The sequence below is a fragment of the Trichomycterus rosablanca genome, chromosome 23 (assembly GCF_030014385.1).
Source record: "Trichomycterus rosablanca isolate fTriRos1 chromosome 23, fTriRos1.hap1, whole genome shotgun sequence".
Taxonomy (NCBI): Eukaryota; Metazoa; Chordata; class Actinopteri; order Siluriformes; family Trichomycteridae; genus Trichomycterus; species Trichomycterus rosablanca.
This window is the reverse complement of record NC_086010.1, coordinates 538,834-555,371: the sequence shown is the minus strand read 5'-3', so window position 1 is coordinate 555,371 and position 16,538 is coordinate 538,834. Positions and strand designations below refer to the sequence as shown.

Here is a 16,538-nt window from a genome sequence, read left to right as displayed (position 1 = left end):
ATCTTCTGAGGATAGGGATCTGCTCAGAACAGGATTCTGCTAAGGACGATGATCTTCTGAGGATGTTTTTAATTGTTGTTTTGTTAATTAAAAATCACGCTGGTCTAACAGTTAATCTTTGCTATTATTCTTTGCAGGATTTTAATTTTGAGCAGGAACACGACTGAGTTGTGGTAAAACTGGATTTGTATCTGATTTAAATCTGATTTGTGTCCGAATACCCATGCAGGATAAAAGAGCAACAAACATATTATAAATGAATTTTCAAAGAATTAACCACATTTGTGAATAGAAGTCACTGAGTGCTGTTTCATATTCCATTTGGACAAAATAAATATTACTGAACAATATTTTGCAAGAAGATCCTGTTTATACTTTATTTTACTTTAACTTTATAAATAATATGATGGGTTTTGTACACTTTTAATGTCAATTTATATTTATATTGTATAATACACTTCTCAGAATAAACTGTAAAATGGAATTGGGAGGTTCTCCTGTGACCAGAGCAGTAAAACTGGAACCACTGGGTTCATATTGTTTATAGTATTAATAAATGGTGATACGATTGCTTAACTTTCTGTTTCCTCTCAGTTCATGTTAAGTTTCAGTTTCCCAGAACTGATCTGAATTGAAAATGATCTGAATTGAAACTGATCTGATCTGAACTGATCTGAATAGAAAACAAATCTGAAGCAGAACAGATCTCAGATCTTAAATACGCTGCTGCAGGTAGGATTAAATTTAAATATACTGGTTTTCTCTGTTTAAATACTCGATACTTCTTGGTTTTGTGATTTGTCCTGATTTACTGATTAAGAAAATAATCTCCAGTTTCCATTTGTTCTGTTCATGTCTAGTTTATACAACAACGGCAACTTTTACTTTTTACTTTTACTACATTTTCTAAATAACATTTTTACTTTTACTTCCATATATTTGCAAATGGCAAGAAATTTGGTAGCTAAATGAAGTGGGATGTGAGGCTGCAGGTTTGGTGAATCTGTGGTTAAACACATTCTCTAAAAATGATCTAACGAGTTAAACTAGTTTGTTCGTATCGGATTTAGTGCCTCTCATGTTTTACCCAAAGATACAGAAATATCAGCATTTCAGAACAGAACTCCACATGTCAACCAGGGAGCAGATCTGACCCAAACAAGATGATTTAAATACAGCTTTTTCTACCCAAGTATTTAGACTCAAACTAAGCTCAGGATCATTAAAGGGCTAAAAGTGCCGCACAGTTTTGTTAAACTCTCTTGAATTTTGCTTCAAATGAATTCAGTGGTTATGGGTTATTGGGATTATCTATGACTTGGATGTACAACCCAAATCAGGAAAAAAAGGGACAGTAAAGATAATGCAGAATGACTTTTAATCCATGGACACAGGATTGGAACAGGGCAATTTAGGGCTAATAATGAGGTAAAAACAACTAAATCATGACATGATTCAAACAGCTGATTATAATGATGATTTGGCACAAATCATGTTCAGAGGAAAGAAAATGTATTTTGTTCTATGAATTCTTATGATGTGAAGACCTGGTTTTTCTGTAGGTTTGGGGTCGGCTCCATTGTTAAGGTGCTTTGCAGGATTAAAAGAACAATCTAAATATTTTTCAAAATTCTGACCACTTGCGTTCTCTGCTTTTGATACTTAAGTACATTAAACATCAGAGACTTTAAGACTTTTACTCCAGTAATATTCTAAAAGGTGACTTTTACTTTTATCAAAGTACATTTCTGGTAAAATACTTGTACTTTTACTCAAGTCTGGCTTTCATGTTCTTTATACACCTCTGCTTAACTGTCTGTACTTGCCAGCTATGGGAGTACTGGGACTAAAAAGCTTCATCGAGAACAACAGTGATTTCCTGAAGCCGCTTTGGTTTAGAGACAGCAAGGTCATCATCGATGGATCAAACCTCTGCCACGCCCTGTACCATGATAATTGGCTGGACCAAATACACGGTGGAGATTATGATGCGTTCATGGACGTCATCACACAGTTTTTTAAAAACCTTGACCAGTGTAATATAAAGCCTTACGTCGTGTTTGATGGAGGGAATGACAGCAGTGATAAAAAATTAGAAACCTTGATTAAAAGATCCCAAGACAGAATTAAAAAAGCCAACGTTGTGTCGAGAGGCCAGGCAGGAACAGTGCTAATTCTCATCGGAAAGGTGTTTCAGCAAACCCTGCAGAAGCTCGGTGTTCCCTCCATCCAGTGTCTTGCAGAGGCGGATTGGGAACTGGCTGCTTTGGCCAACGAGTGGAACTGTCCTGTTCTGTCCAACGACAGTGATTTTTACATATTTAACATCAGAGGTGGTGTTCTGCCCATCAATCACTTCCAGTGGAAGAACATAACAAACTCTACACAAAGTTACATCCCTGCCAGGTGGTTTTGTTGTTCAAATCTCCGTTCTGTTTATAAGAACATGAACGAGTCTCTGCTTCCACTTGTTGCCACCATCTTGGGCAACGACTACTCTAAACTAGAGAGTGGTTTGTTTCCAAATTGGGCCAAGTTCTCAACCAAATTTGGAGGAGCCGGCAATATTGATGGGTTGCTCATATGGCTGTCTCGTTTCTCCAACCCAGAAGAAGCCATCAATGCCCTTCTGAGCCAAAAAGATAAAATAAAATCAGCCAGAATTCGTACAGAGCTTTATCAGGGAATGCAGGAGTACCGACTCGATTCCAGCTCCATAGAGCAGTTCTTTATAAGTGGAGAACCTCAGAGCAGACCTCCAGGTCCCTTACAGAGCTTACCAGACTGGATGCTGAAACCTTTTGCAGAAGGAGAATTAAGCTCCCCGATCATCAACGTCCTGATACTGAAGCGCATCAGGCTGAAACACCAGGTGGAGAATTATGATCTGGACAGCAGTAATAAAGTGTCTCTGCTCCCACGCCGTGTGATGTATGGTGTACTGCTTTGTGCGAGGAGGCAGGATGGTAGTGAATCCAGCATGTCTGCTGCAGAGACGGTGGAGGAACACGACCGACAAAAACTGAAGCTGACCAGGACCCAGGTTCCTGCTGAGCTACCGAGGTGTGCAGTTTCACACCTTTACCTGGACACACTGTGGGAGGTAAAGAGCTTCAGAACTATTTAATATATTTACTATAAAATTTACTTAGAACTATTTAGACATAAAGCTTTTTATTTATTAATATGCATAGAAAAGTTCTAAATGTGTACAGACAGCTTAAACACACAAGTATTACTAATGAAGCTTAATAAATACCAAATGTTTATAGCCACTGTACATAAGCGTGTTTACACATCCACAATTTACCAATACTTGTCTGTAAACAACTTGCCATTTAATGGAATAAGGAATAAATGGACTAAACCCCTTTAAGATGAACATAAATTGGGCTCAGCAGTCTAATGCTCTAGGGTTTGCTCACCTTCTCCCGAGTCTGGGTGATACCACCAGTCTGGACGCACACTAAACAGACACGACTGGCAGGGGAGTCTCCCACAGTCCGGTTGCAGTGCTGATTTAAGCAGTAGAGGAATACATGGCACAGTCCTCTCTGTGTGTTAGGGTTCACTGTAGGAATCCACTGCTGGCTGGTGGAAAGAAGCAGCCAGTGATTTAATGCCTCAGAGGAGGTTTGTGCCTCCTGATGGCCCACCACAGCCAGTACGGTGTACACAGGAGTACTTGGGAAATCAAAATACATAAAAACTAGAACAACACTATGACAATTACTTTAATGAATGGGTGCAGCCTGCAAGATCGACCTTTGTTTCAGTCCAGCGACTTAAAGAGACACCAGCTTAAACAGACTGACCGAATAATTTAGCACCACATTGCTAAACATGGAAGAAAAGATAAAGGGTTTCATCAGTGCATCGACTAACGTTCTGTTGATTTTCTGTCGCAGGCGCCACATGGTTTGCGTCTGCAGGTTCTTTGGGAGGCTTTGCGTGTTTCTTCGATCCCGGATTCTTATTGCATCCCTGAGAATCTGCAGCTCGCCGTGTACACCACGACCTTCTGGCTAAACCACGCACAACCCGAGCCTAGAGCAGAAATCTTCTGGGCTTTACTGATCGGCCTGGTGTACGGAGAACTGCGTAGAGAGCGTCGTGCTGATGATGGTAAAGATCAGGCTGGAAAAGAAGATATATAGAGTATAAATAGAGTTTATAAGTTAATTTTTAACACTATTGGTTGCTTGTTTGCTGAGGCAGGCGCAGTGATTCGGAGACTTGAAAACCTTAGAGCCCCAAAGGTCTGGAGGGGTGCGAGGATTGTAGATCTGGAGTTAGCTCACGCCTACAGTCAGTGGCGGTGCTGTCTGAAGGACGGCTACAACCTAAACCAGCTACTGAATAATCCAGTACCTGAACCAGAATTATCAAGGTACACCCACTTTACACTGTCATTAACATTTAATTAGGAGGTGTTACAGCCAAGCACCATCATCTAATCAAAACTGTTAATAAATCATTATTATTTAATGTTTTAAATGGCCGATTTACTCTTATGATTCTGTTTCAGTTATACATCTGAATCATTTTAAGTGTGACCCTTTATTTATCCCCTCCTGCTTTGTCGTGGTGTTGCTGATCAGGTTGTACTGTGGTCCACTGGTGCACGCCGTGGCTCATGAGCTGATGAGGGGTGTTGAACCCGAATCTCTTCTCACCAAAACCCCTCATGCTGTGGAGCTTTACCAAAAACTCCAGGCAGCATCGGAGCATGAGCTGGACCGTGACCTGGCCACCAGGATTAGGACCAGGACGGGTGTCAGGCCTCCAACATCTCAGGAGGACGACCTGAGCGAACTAATAAAGCACCTGATGGATGAAGATAAGGAGGAGAACGACGGAGACCAAACCTTTGAGGACAGGGTCAGAGTTCGGAGCCGGCATCGTAGCCGAGGCCAAACACACGATCCACGATCCAAAAAACAGGAACGTGCGAGGTGGCAGTGAAAAGGTTTTAGATTTGAATTGTTTATCATAATAACATGATTAATTACTTTTATACATCTGGAACATAATCAGTGGTCAAAAATCTGTGTTTAACATGAACAGTGACACTCATTCATCAACTGCTTCATTACTTTTGGATAAATGTTCATCATTAATGGATTACAAAGCTGCTCCCACTGTTTATAGACTTGCTTTTAATCCTGGTTTTAAAACGGGGGGATCCAATATTTATTGTAATTATTTATAATATTAGATTAATAAAAGTTAACCTGATGAGGTTCCAGTATTTCAGGATGATGTGGCCCCCAGGCTTCATGTTCTCCTGATCATTAGGTTTGAATACCATATAAACTCTGGGGGTCTGGAGGGGTGCAGAATTTAACAAAGTGAATTTAAAGAGATTTTAAGATTTTAAATGATTTGATCTGGACTAGATGGACCATCGTGTGCTGGTGCCGATGGTGGTGACCACAATACAGTCCAACAGATGGAGCCAGATACCTGCAGGAGTAAAACAATAAGCGCTCCATGAGAACCTCCAGGTTAAAGCAGGTTCTTCTGGACTCTTAGATGATGTTACTTGCTCTTAATTGTATAAAGATAATTTAATGTAGATGCTGTAAATGAAAATGCATGATTACACAGATATATTAAACTTTTTAAAAATAAATTGTTAATAATTATAAATAGATGTATAATTGTTAATAAACACTTCTAGCTGATGGAGTGTTGATTGATGGTAGCAGACGATCACAGCTACAGGATCCTTAAACATCTAAACTCGGATTTTTACATTTTTAGATTTTAAATTTGGCTCTGACTGAACTAGTGGGAGTGAATGCAGGGGGTGTTTGGACCCTGACCAGGATCCTCAGGTCCGTTCAGAAGCATAAATCAGGTTAGAGCAGAAAACCAGAGTCAGTAACTCAGTTAGTGATTGTATAGTTTTATTATTTAAGTTCAACTTATCACAACCTGCAGCAATAAATCAGGAGACACACAGCTTACTTAGGTAGCAATCTGTGAGATCTTCTGAGGACAGGGATCTGCTCAGGATCTTCTGAGGATAAAGATCTGCTCAGGACAAGGATCTCTGAGTCGAGGATCTTCTGAGGATAGGGATCTGCTCAGGGTGAGGATCTTCCGAGGATGAGGATCTTCCGAGGACGAGGATCTTCTGAGGACGAGGATCTTGTCAGGACAGGGATCTGCTCAAGACGAGGATCTCCTGAGGATAAAGATCTGCTCAGGACAAGGATCTCTGAGACGAGGATCTTCTGAGGATAGGGATCTGCTCAGGGTGAGGATCTTCCGAGGATGAGGATCTTCCGAGGACGAGGATCTTCTGAGGACGAGGATCTTGTCAGGACAGGGATCTGCTCAGGACGAGGTTCTTCTAAGGACAGGGATCTGCTCAGGATGAGGATCTTCTGAGAACGAGGATCTGCTCAGGGCGAGGATCTTCTGAGAACGAGGATCTGCTCAGGGCGAGGATCTTCTGAGAACGAGGATCTGCTCAGGGCAAGGATTTTCTGAGGATAGGGATCTGCTCAGGGCGAGGATCTTCTGAGGACGAGGATCTTCTCAGGATAGGGATCTGCTCAGGGCAAGGATCTTCTAAGGACAGGGATCTGCTCAGGATGAGGATTTTTTCTGAGGACAGGGATCTGCTCAGGACGAGGTTCTTCTAAGGACAGGGATCTGCTCAGGACGAGGTTCTTCTGAGTACAGGGATCTGCTGAGGACGAGGATCTTCTGAGGACAGGGATCTGCTCCGAACAGGGATCTGCTCAGGATGAGGTTCTGCTTAGGACAAAAACTCAGCTCTGAATGGAGATCTTCTCAGGATGGGGATCTGCTCAGGTGAGTGCGGCTGCTTCAGAATGAAGATACAGACACACAGGACAGGACAGGACAGGACAGGACAGGACAGGACAGTGCACCTACAGTAGTGTTTTAAACCCTTTTATTGCTGATGAAATGAAGTTATTCATGTTGTGATGTGAACCTCATGCTGAACGTGTTTTATTTACCTCATTACAGATTCAACTGCTGTCACCACCTAAAGCAGAACAGGTTAAAGCCGTAACTCACTCAGTCCAGAGTAATGGAGTTATTACAGTGTATAAATAACCAATAATTAAAATAGCTGATAAAACATCACACACACTCAGTTCAGTTCAGTTCAGTGTTTTAAACTAAATGCTACGATGATTCAACATAAACATGGACGTGATTATTAATGAATGTGGACACACTGAGCACTGTTGAGGTTCCACCACCTGCTACCTGCCAGCCAATCAGATCCGAGTATTTCTTAAGCCATAGTATAATGAGGGTCGTGTTCTGTACCATAAAGTTCACGCACACGTGTGAACCCACCGTCCGCTCCTCTAAACCTACAGGAGTCGCCATCGTCCAGCCTTCAGTGTCCACCTGATCCAGCACTGGCGAGATTCGAACCCGGGACTCAGCGAGGGAGGAGTAGTGTGTGTGTGAGTGTGTGTGTGTGTGTGAGTGAGTGAGTGTGTGTGTGTGTGTGAGTGAGTGAGTGTGTGTGAGTGAGTGAGTGAGTGTGTGTGAGTGAGTGTGTGTGTGTGTGTGTGTGTGTGTGTGTGTGTGTGTGTGTGTGTGTGTGTGTGTGTGTGTGTGTGGAACAGAGTTTGTGTTGATATTGCTAATCATTGAGATGAGAGGATGAGGTGCAGTCGTATTGCTATAAAGTCCTAAAGTCTACACCACGCTAACCTCACACTCACACACACACTCACTCACACACACACTCACTCACACACACACTCACACACTCACTCACACACACACACACACACACTCCCTCACTCACACACACACTCACTCACACACACACTCACACACACACTCACACACTCACTCACACACACACACACACACTCCCTCACTCACACACACACTCACTCACACACACACTCACACACTCACTCACACACACACACACACTCACTCACTCATGTTCACTGTCCATTTTATTAAGGTCCCCGTTGATAACACTCTCCTCCTCCTCCTCGTCCCTCTCCTCCTCTCCCTCCAGATTGGGGTTCTGGTTCAGTGCCAGAGGGGTGAGGGGGGGGAGCGGAATGGCTTCTCCTTTTGTGGCGAGTTCCCGTGCGGAACACGTGGGGGTCGGGGTGGGGTACGTATGGTGGAACGTGTCGTAGTCCACCTCGTAGAACCCCTCCTCCAGAGAGAGCACGGGCGTGAAGCGTTCTCCCCAGAGCACCTCAGAGTCCAGGTACGAACTGCGAGCCTGGCACGTCATCCCTGCACACACACACACACACACACACACACAGTTATTGAGAGTGGGATGATATACAGGTTTTACTGTTTACTTTCACAACAACCCTGAAATATCAGATTGTTGGTGTTTGACACTTTTTTTTATTACAGTTTTTCAATACATCTTACAATTTAAAATATAAAATTTTTAAAAATAAATGATTTTAGATTACAAATATTTAGTTTTTCATTTACAATTTTAAAAACACAATAAAAAATATTTTAAAATGTATTTTTACAATTTTACAAAATAAAAAAAGTTTTATTTACAATTATTAAAAATTAATTGTATTTTTATTTACAGTTTTAAAAGTTACCAATAAAACTTACCAATAAAAAATTATTAAATTAATTTCCCCCAAATGCTTTTTATATTGTTACAATTTTACAATTATAAACTGTATTTACAATGTTTATTTACATAAAAAAAAACATTTACAATTAAAAATAGACATAATTTTAAAAATTCCCTTTTTTTTAATGTTTTAATTTCACAAAATAAAAACAATTTTTATGTACAAATTGTATTAAAAATTTTTATATTGAATGATCTAACACTAAAAATATTTTTTAAATAAATTGTATTTACATTTGTCATTTACAATTTAAAAAATATATAATTTTAATTTTAAAAATTTCCACCAAATGTACTAAAATAAATGTTTATTTACATTAAATTACATTAAAATTTTAAATTAATAAATCATTTTCATCTGCTGCTTTATTCTGGTCGGGGTTGCAACAGGTTTTCATCGGTAAACACTGGAGGCACCAGGCAGCAATACCCTGGACAGGGCATTAATCAGGTGGTGCGGTGGCATATTGCGCTAACCCACTACCACAGGGTTCAAATCCCCAGTGGTGTTATCAACCTGTCCCTGTGATTCTGAGGAACACTGGCCCCACAGCGACCCTGACCAGGATCATGATGAGATGAGATGATGAGTCTCTGCTGTAGGGTAAAGCTTTTCTGAGTGTCTGCGTGTGAACGGTAGCTGTGAGTGTAACGGCTGGTGCTCGGAGCTCTGCTCTCCTGAACTGTAGAATTAAGTGTAGAAGTTCTTCAGGATCCTTCAGGATCATCACGGGCGCTGAACACACGGCGTAATGAGAGTAATTACACAGCGCTAATTACTTCAGGTATTGTCTTAAGTGTTTAAAGGAATTCAGCACCCATCCAGAGAGGCTCCTGGGGGAGATTCAGAAGCCTCAGAGGTTCAGGGATGGAACCCATCACCACCCTCTCCTCCACCTCCACACTTCTTATCTAGGTTCCTTAATGGAAGCACTGAGGGGGTTAATAAACTGTTTTAATTGAAATTCAGCAGCTGTGAGGGGTTCATTATTATTTCTTTCACGTCCTGGTTATTGAGGTTCAGGATCATTTATGTTATTTTAGGCAGAAGTAAAAGATAAAAACACTCATTAGAAACCAGATCTGCAGATTTAAAATAACTCTCGGTGGACTCGGGCGTGTCAGTTCCAGACCGGAGGTTTCAATTATTTTAGACTCTGCGTTCATTTTAATATTAACAGTTCGTTAACAGATGGATTGTGGGTCAGATTATTTGGAGCGTTGTTGTGTGTGTTAAGAATTCATCACAGTAGAAACTGGACGTCTGTGGCACTTCGCGAGTGCTTGTATTTTGTATTTTAAGCATTTTGGCTTTATGTCTTTGGCTTTAAGTCTGGCTCTGTGGGGGTCACATCACTACAGAGTGTTGGAACCCGTGGGTCAGGTGTCCACACAAACACAACAGGGCGTGTTTGAGGAGCCTTGACATCTTGGATGGCGTCTCTTCCTGCTGCTATTGTGATATATGATCTCCGGGACTAGTCTGACCGGCTGCCTGAGTGTTAGGAGGTGGGTGTTAAGTTACATGGAGCTTAGCGTGGCTCTCCGTACTCAACACTGGCAGGTGATAAGAAGTGGCAGCAGACTGAACACGTGTAGGAGGGGGCGTGTGGTGATCCGGCTCTCCATAAATATTAGTACGTGTGTGTGTGTGTGTGGCCTGATGAAAAATGAAGAACGTCTTAATATTCAGAGCAGTGCACTCTGGGTAATGTAGTGTTTTTTACCCAATCATGCTGGTTTATATTTCAGGATTAAGGGCGCATTCACATGAGAAGCGTTTCTGTGTTTATCTGGATTCTCCTCCCTGTTTCACTTTTAAACTTGTGTTACAGCTCCAGCTTCTGAGAAATGGTGAGAATCAGAATCAGCTTCTCCCAGAGTCTAAAACGCTTCTGGTTGAAAATGAAGCTTAACGTGGTTTAATGTAGTAAAAGAAGGAGACAGGAGCACTAAACTTCTCTTCATTATTACTGCTCATAAGTTCCTCCACTAATCACATTCCTCACTCACTGTTTTACTACAATAAGTCACGGTAGGTTTTGTTCGTACGGCCTGAGTCACTTTTACCGCATCATATCAAACAGTTCGTCTCATTGGAGGAGCTTTGAAAAGGGCAGCAGCAAACTGGATCAATCACGGCAAGCGCAAAAATCATGTGGTTTTGCCGCTTCTCATGTGAATGCGCTCTAAGAGACGGAAAAACAAATTCCTTTATTTATTTTGTAGCTGTTCAGAATGTTGTGAGATTTGTGAGACGTTCGGATTGAAACCCAGTGGAAAATGAAAGCACGCGTGAGCAGAAGGAACCTCAGCGCTCAGGCGTGCACGAGCGGACAGGTAGGACTCACCTGTGGCCTCCACCATGCCCTCCAGGATGACCACGATCTCGAACTGCTCTCGGCCGAGCTGATCCTGAGAGATGTCCCAGAACGGGCTGCTCTCGTTAAACTCGTGACAGATAATGAGCGGCGAGACCAGGAAGAGCCGATCGTCGCCGGTGTCGAAGCCCACGTTGATGTCGGTCTGGTTCAGCGGGATGAACTCGCCCTCCTTGGTCTGTTTGGAGCGGATCAGCTTGGCGCGGATGGAGGCCTCCACGATGTGCGAGTTGCGTAGGTCGCCCACGCGGAACATCAGGCAGAGTTTGTTATCGCGCATGGAGACGACGGCATTCTGCGAGAACATGAGCGTCTCGGCGCGCTTCTTGGGCTGCGAGATCTTGACGAACATGCAGCCCACCATGAAGGCGTTGACGATGGAGCCCAGGATGGCCTGCACCAGCAGCAGCGCGATGCCCTCGGGGCACTTCTCCGTGATCACGCGGTAGCCGTAGCCGATGGTGGTCTCCGTCTCGATGGAGAACAGGAAGGCGGAGACGAAGCCGTTGAGGTTGGCGACGCACGGCGTCCACTCGCCGTCGTCGGTGTGCTCCAGGTCGCCGCGGGCGTACGCGATCAGCCACCAGAACAGACCGAAAAAGATCCAGGTGGTGGTGTAGACCAGCGTGAACACCAGCAGGTTGAGACGCCACTTCAGATCCACCAGGGTGGTGAAAATGTCCGTCAGGTAGCGGTAGGTCTCGCGTACGTTCCCGTGATGCACGTTACACTTCCCGTCTTTCTCCACGTAGCGCTGTCTACGCTTCCTAGACACATCGGCGGAATTGCCGCTCCGGGCCACGCCCCCTCCTCCGCCCACCACCAGGGTCCGGTCTGTTGGGATCTGCAACCGCACACAGGAAGGAGGTCAGCAGGCAGGAAAACCCTGGACGGAGCGACAACTCATCGCAGCAGAGTGAGTTCCTAAATGATCCGACTCACCTTGCTGCTGGTCTCGTTCCATTTCTTCGGGAGTCTGATGCCCTGTTGCTCCACATCCTGTCCGAACTGGCTCTTTACACTACTCATGACCTGCAGGGCTCGAACCGCACCCGCCCGCGCGCGCTCAGCAGCCTCAGGTCCAGCGAGGAGAGCTGTACAGAATCAAACACCAAACACGTGTGAACTTAAACGCCCGTCAGTCACACTGGTTCCATCATAATCAGGTGGGGGGATCACTGGACTGGGTTTGGTTCCTGAACAGGAGCAGATTACAAGCTTTTCACTACATGCTCTGGGACTAACGAACCGAAAGCCAAGACAGAAAATACCAGCCTGCTGGACGACCTGAAAGCAGCGTGAACAACAGTTACACAGAGAATCAGAATCACTTTATTTCGCCAGGTATGTTACACATACAAGGAATTTGCTTTGGTGATACACATACATGTATGACATGTAACATATTTAACAGACCCGACAGCACACAGACTAACCAGTAACCAGTTGGGTAACCAGTATTTAACCAACATTTACCCAAGAGAACAACTGTGGTTAAGAAGTGTTACAGCTCTGGGGAAAAAGCTGTTAGCATGTCTGGATGGGTTTGTTTTTATCTTCTGCCAGATGGAAGAGTTTGAAAAAGGTGATGTCCAGGATGAGAGGGGTCTGCTGTCATTTTGCCGGCTGCTGTTGTAGACGTCCTGAATCGTCTCACGCTGAACTGCTCTGCTGAAAAAGGTGTGTTCTAGGACTTCGGATTCATAGAACGGCTTTACTTGTGATATATACAGATACAGGTGTACCGTACAATGAAATTCTTTCTTCACATATCCCAGCTTGTTTGGAAGTTGGGGTCAGAGCACAAGGTCAGCCATTCTACGGCGCCCCTGGAGCATTGAGAGGGTTAAGGGCCTCGCTCAAGGGACCAACAGTGGCTGCATGGCAGAGCTGGGATTCAAACTGTCAACCTTTTAATTGATAATCCAAAGCTCCACCACTTGTTCCCTAGGCTCCCTCTGTCATAGATCAGAGCTCTAGATAATGGTATTAAAATCTAGCGAATAATCGTTGAGATTGTTGTGATTTCTACAGCTGTTCTTATTCTGGGACTAAACCGTTTTAAAATATCACTTTGTTTACATGTTTATTGTGGGTTTTCCAAAAAATTTGACAATCTGCAGGGTCAAAAATATACATACGGCCCTCGCAGATCTCGTTGTTGTCTGTCGTTTATCTCCTTTTGATATATCCATTTACGTGAAAACAAAAAAACCCACAAAAATAATGAAACAATCGACTTGTAATCTCAGTATCGTAAACTGAACGTAATTTTGAGTTGAGTGCGTCCTCACAGCACAAATATCAGCCTGAATTAGCATCATAATCCAGCTCATCTGGATATAGAGACAGAAGGATAGATAGCAGGAGGAAAGATGGAAGGATGACTGATCTGTGTAGGAGAGAAACAGATGGAGGAGAATAAACAAAACACACACACTTGAGAGGTCTGTCCTTTGTGTGTGTGTGTGTGTGTGTGTGTGTGTGTGTTCAGTGCACTGTGAGTAGAGGAGTAACACTGACTCAGCTGGAAGCATGAAGGTGTAATATATAAAAATCTACAATCCAGTTCAGTCACACGGAAAACACGGAGACGCCAAAAATCCGCACCCCTGCGTTCAGACCAAGAGGAAGAACGTTCAGATGAAACAGAGATTGAATATTTGATGATAATTCAAGCGCACATGGTTGGAGAAGGACGGATCGCGTGTGCGAAGTATGCTGGTGGGAGCATCATGATCTCAGTATGAAAGGAAACATCAACGGAGCAGAAGAGTGTTGAGAATAATTCAAAATCATTAACCTTGATAACTCAAGACTGGTTCCTGCAGCTGTAGCCTAGTGGTTAATGTACTGGACTAGTAATCATAAGGTCACTGGTTCAAGCCCCACCACTGCCAGGTTGCTGCTGCTGGGCCCTTGAACAAGGCCCTTAACCCTCAATGGCTCAGACTGTCTACTGTCACAGTACTGTAAGCTGCGTTAGATAAAAGCGTCCGCTAAATGCTGAGAATGTAAATAAATACAATTCTAATTAAAATTCTAGGCACTCTGCACACACGCCTGGATCCGTCTGATGAAGCCACGCCAATGAAAAACGTTCAATCACTAAACACAACGCTTACATTTTTAATTTCGGCTCATTACATGGTCCGTGACACCATTTTTACAGCCGTGACTTAGGCAGGCAGGACCTTGGTCATAACCTTTGAGTGGAATATTGACGTGGTGAGCGGTGCAGCGTCCGCGTCCTTCCCTTTCTAGTGATGTCATTGTGTACCAGCAAATTTTAATGTGTAAAATGTCACCAACTGGTCCCAAATCACCACGAGGCAGGCGCACACACACACACACACACACACACACCCTCTCCATCCATGCTGGATCCCATCCCTGTGTTCTCCCTCTGTATCCGTCCAGCTCTTCACTTTCTATCATTTTCTCACATTAAAGTGCCAGAAGTGTAAATAAAGCAGCAGTGTGACCGCCGGGTACGATGACCTTTGGTGAGGTGAATTATGGGATAGCATTGTTTCAGCATAAGGAGAGAGAGTGAGGGGGTTATGGTAGTGGTGGGTGTTCAAGAGTCTGTTCCATTATCCATCGTATTTCTCTTTCAGAGAGGACAAAGGAACAGAGAGAGAGAGAGAGAGAGAGAGAGAATGGAAGTGTGAGAAAGAAAAAGGAAGATCATAAAAAGCACTTGAGAGCGTTTTTTACTCTCCAACAAATAAAATGAGAATATCCAGACCATCGCAGGGCTTTGGTCGTCCCCCCACCCACTCCTCGGACATAGCCAATCATGTCTGTGTAGACGCCCGGCCTGCAGATAGCAGCGTTTTCAGCGTGTGAAAGTGGGCTGGCGTATTAAAATACAGCACCACCCGAGCACCTGCAATAGGGAACTGGTAATGACTAAAATCGGGAGTAAAACTGTGCTAATGGATATTATTTAAATAGCCGTATGAGTCTTAAATTGCTGAATCCACTCCCTCTTTTATCTACCTATTTAGTTATATCCAGTTCCTCTGATCTGATCAAGGAGAGTCAGATCAATACACGCCCCCTCCAACACACGTCCGATCTGCAGCCACGTCTTATCACCTGCCAGCGTTACAGAGCCGTATCGCATACAGAGAGCCACACTAAGCTCCATGTGTCGCCCCCCCCCCCCCCCCCAACACACACACATAAACACACACACATAAACACACATTTGCATAGGAGCCTGGACCAGTCCCTGAAATCGCATATCGCAGCGATGGCGGGAAGAGACATGGTCCGACCTTCCCTCCCTCAAACACGGCCGATTGTGTTGGTGTGGACGCTCATAAGAACTCATGAGTTCCGCACGCCACAGTTTCCATTTATGATTACAGAATGCAGCAGAAAAATAAATGTGCCAGAGAAAAGTCTATTTCTGAATGACAGATTTTGTCAGGATCACATCATTAAATCTCCTGGAGCTGCTTTATTGTGATTACTGAACCACGGGACGCTCACGCCGTCTACAGCATCAAACACACCAGTGATTTCAGCACAAACCAGAGGAGGAAAACCATTAACGATGCTTCAAATCACAAACAACATTCCCATAACACTCGAACCCAAATCCAGTCCTGCTGTAGTACAATGACTGAAATATTACAGCACTTCATTCATCACACTGCATTCATATCACACCAGGTGAAGAATTGTGGATGTGTAACATTACAAAACGTTCTGGGGGTTCTGAGTCTCCTGTTGAACTTTGCCTATGACCATCAGCACAAACGCTCTTGTGATTCGAGTCTCTGAAAGGCCTGAGCGTCACATCAGTGCCCAGTTCATCCAGAACAGCAGAGGAGCGAGTAAGTAACGCTGCGTTCACATGGGCGTTCTTGGCATCCGTCAGAAAATGATAATTAGATGTAAAAATGATTTTAACTCCCACATCAGAGCAACATCGTGTCTCAAAATATCCATTAAATACTTCAAAACATAATGGCTGTGTTGTAATCTGTCATGTATGAAGGACAATATGACATGGATTGGGACGCAACCATAAAAGCATAAAAAGCTTTTATAAAAGCTTGTAGAAGTAGAGTGGTAATAACAGCAGAAAAAAACATGCTGTTTACATCAGTAATGGATGCATTTCCATCCAATTTGATTTATCAGATTGACGAGTAGAAGTGAAAGTGCTGGATTTAGCAGGTTTATTTATCAGAGTTAATAGTTCATTAGCTCCCTCTTTATTTAAATGACTGAATCTCTTTCTGATTGACACTCTATTCAACTTTTTACTTGTACTTCTGCGTTTTCTATTCCGTTTTTCCCAATCTAGTCATACCTAATTCCCCACATTCCTCTGCAATCCTTGAGCCATCCAACTCTTTTTGTTATTGTTGAGAAGACAGAGAGTAATTATGATGCGTGATCATTCATCACTGCATCAAAGCATCATTCTTAAGCAAATTAAATCTTATCATCATATCAAGGTGTCCATAAACTTTTGGTAGCTTGTTCTTCTCCTCTGA

General features: G+C 43.4%; 2 protein-coding genes across 2 annotated transcripts; one reads left to right on the top strand and one right to left on the bottom strand.

Annotated features, from left to right (window-relative positions):
- The first annotated feature begins 1,831 nt into the window (after positions 1–1,831).
- Positions 1,832–5,065, top strand: LOC134301372 (protein asteroid homolog 1-like). Its single transcript, XM_062986054.1, has 4 exons — positions 1,832–3,103; positions 3,909–4,125; positions 4,219–4,390; positions 4,602–5,065. The coding sequence occupies exons 1-4, from the start codon at positions 1,832–1,834 to the stop codon at positions 4,963–4,965; spliced, it is 2,025 nt and encodes a 674-aa protein (XP_062842124.1). The 3' UTR covers positions 4,966–5,065.
- Positions 5,066–7,918: 2,853 nt separating this feature from the next.
- Positions 7,919–12,048, bottom strand: kcnj21 (potassium inwardly rectifying channel subfamily J member 21). Its single transcript, XM_062986080.1, has 3 exons — positions 11,962–12,048; positions 10,990–11,863; positions 7,919–8,265 (listed from the first exon to the last, which is right to left on the bottom strand). Exons 1-3 carry the CDS (start codon positions 12,046–12,048, stop codon positions 7,949–7,951), a joined length of 1,278 nt encoding a protein of 425 aa, XP_062842150.1. The 3' UTR covers positions 7,919–7,948.
- Positions 12,049–16,538: the final 4,490 nt, after the last annotated feature.

Excerpts from the sequence above, each read along its gene's own strand:
- LOC134301372 (XM_062986054.1), top strand. The coding sequence starts at position 1,832 with ATGGGAGTACTGGGACTAAAAAGCTTCATCGAGAACAACAGTGATTTC. Across the intron at positions 3,104-3,908 it reads ACCTGGACACACTGTGGGAG|GCGCCACATGGTTTGCGTCT; the intron begins GTAAAGAGCTTC and ends TTTCTGTCGCAG. Across the intron at positions 4,126-4,218 it reads AGAGCGTCGTGCTGATGATG|GCGCAGTGATTCGGAGACTT; the intron begins GTAAAGATCAGG and ends TTGCTGAGGCAG.
- kcnj21 (XM_062986080.1), bottom strand. The coding sequence starts at position 12,048 with ATGAGTAGTGTAAAGAGCCAGTTCGGACAGGATGTGGAGCAACAGGGC. Across the intron at positions 11,864-11,961 it reads GGAACGAGACCAGCAGCAAG|ATCCCAACAGACCGGACCCT; the intron begins GTGAGTCGGATC and ends GTGCGGTTGCAG. Across the intron at positions 8,266-10,989 it reads GGGCATGGTGGAGGCCACAG|GGATGACGTGCCAGGCTCGC; the intron begins GTGAGTCCTACC and ends GTGTGTGTGCAG.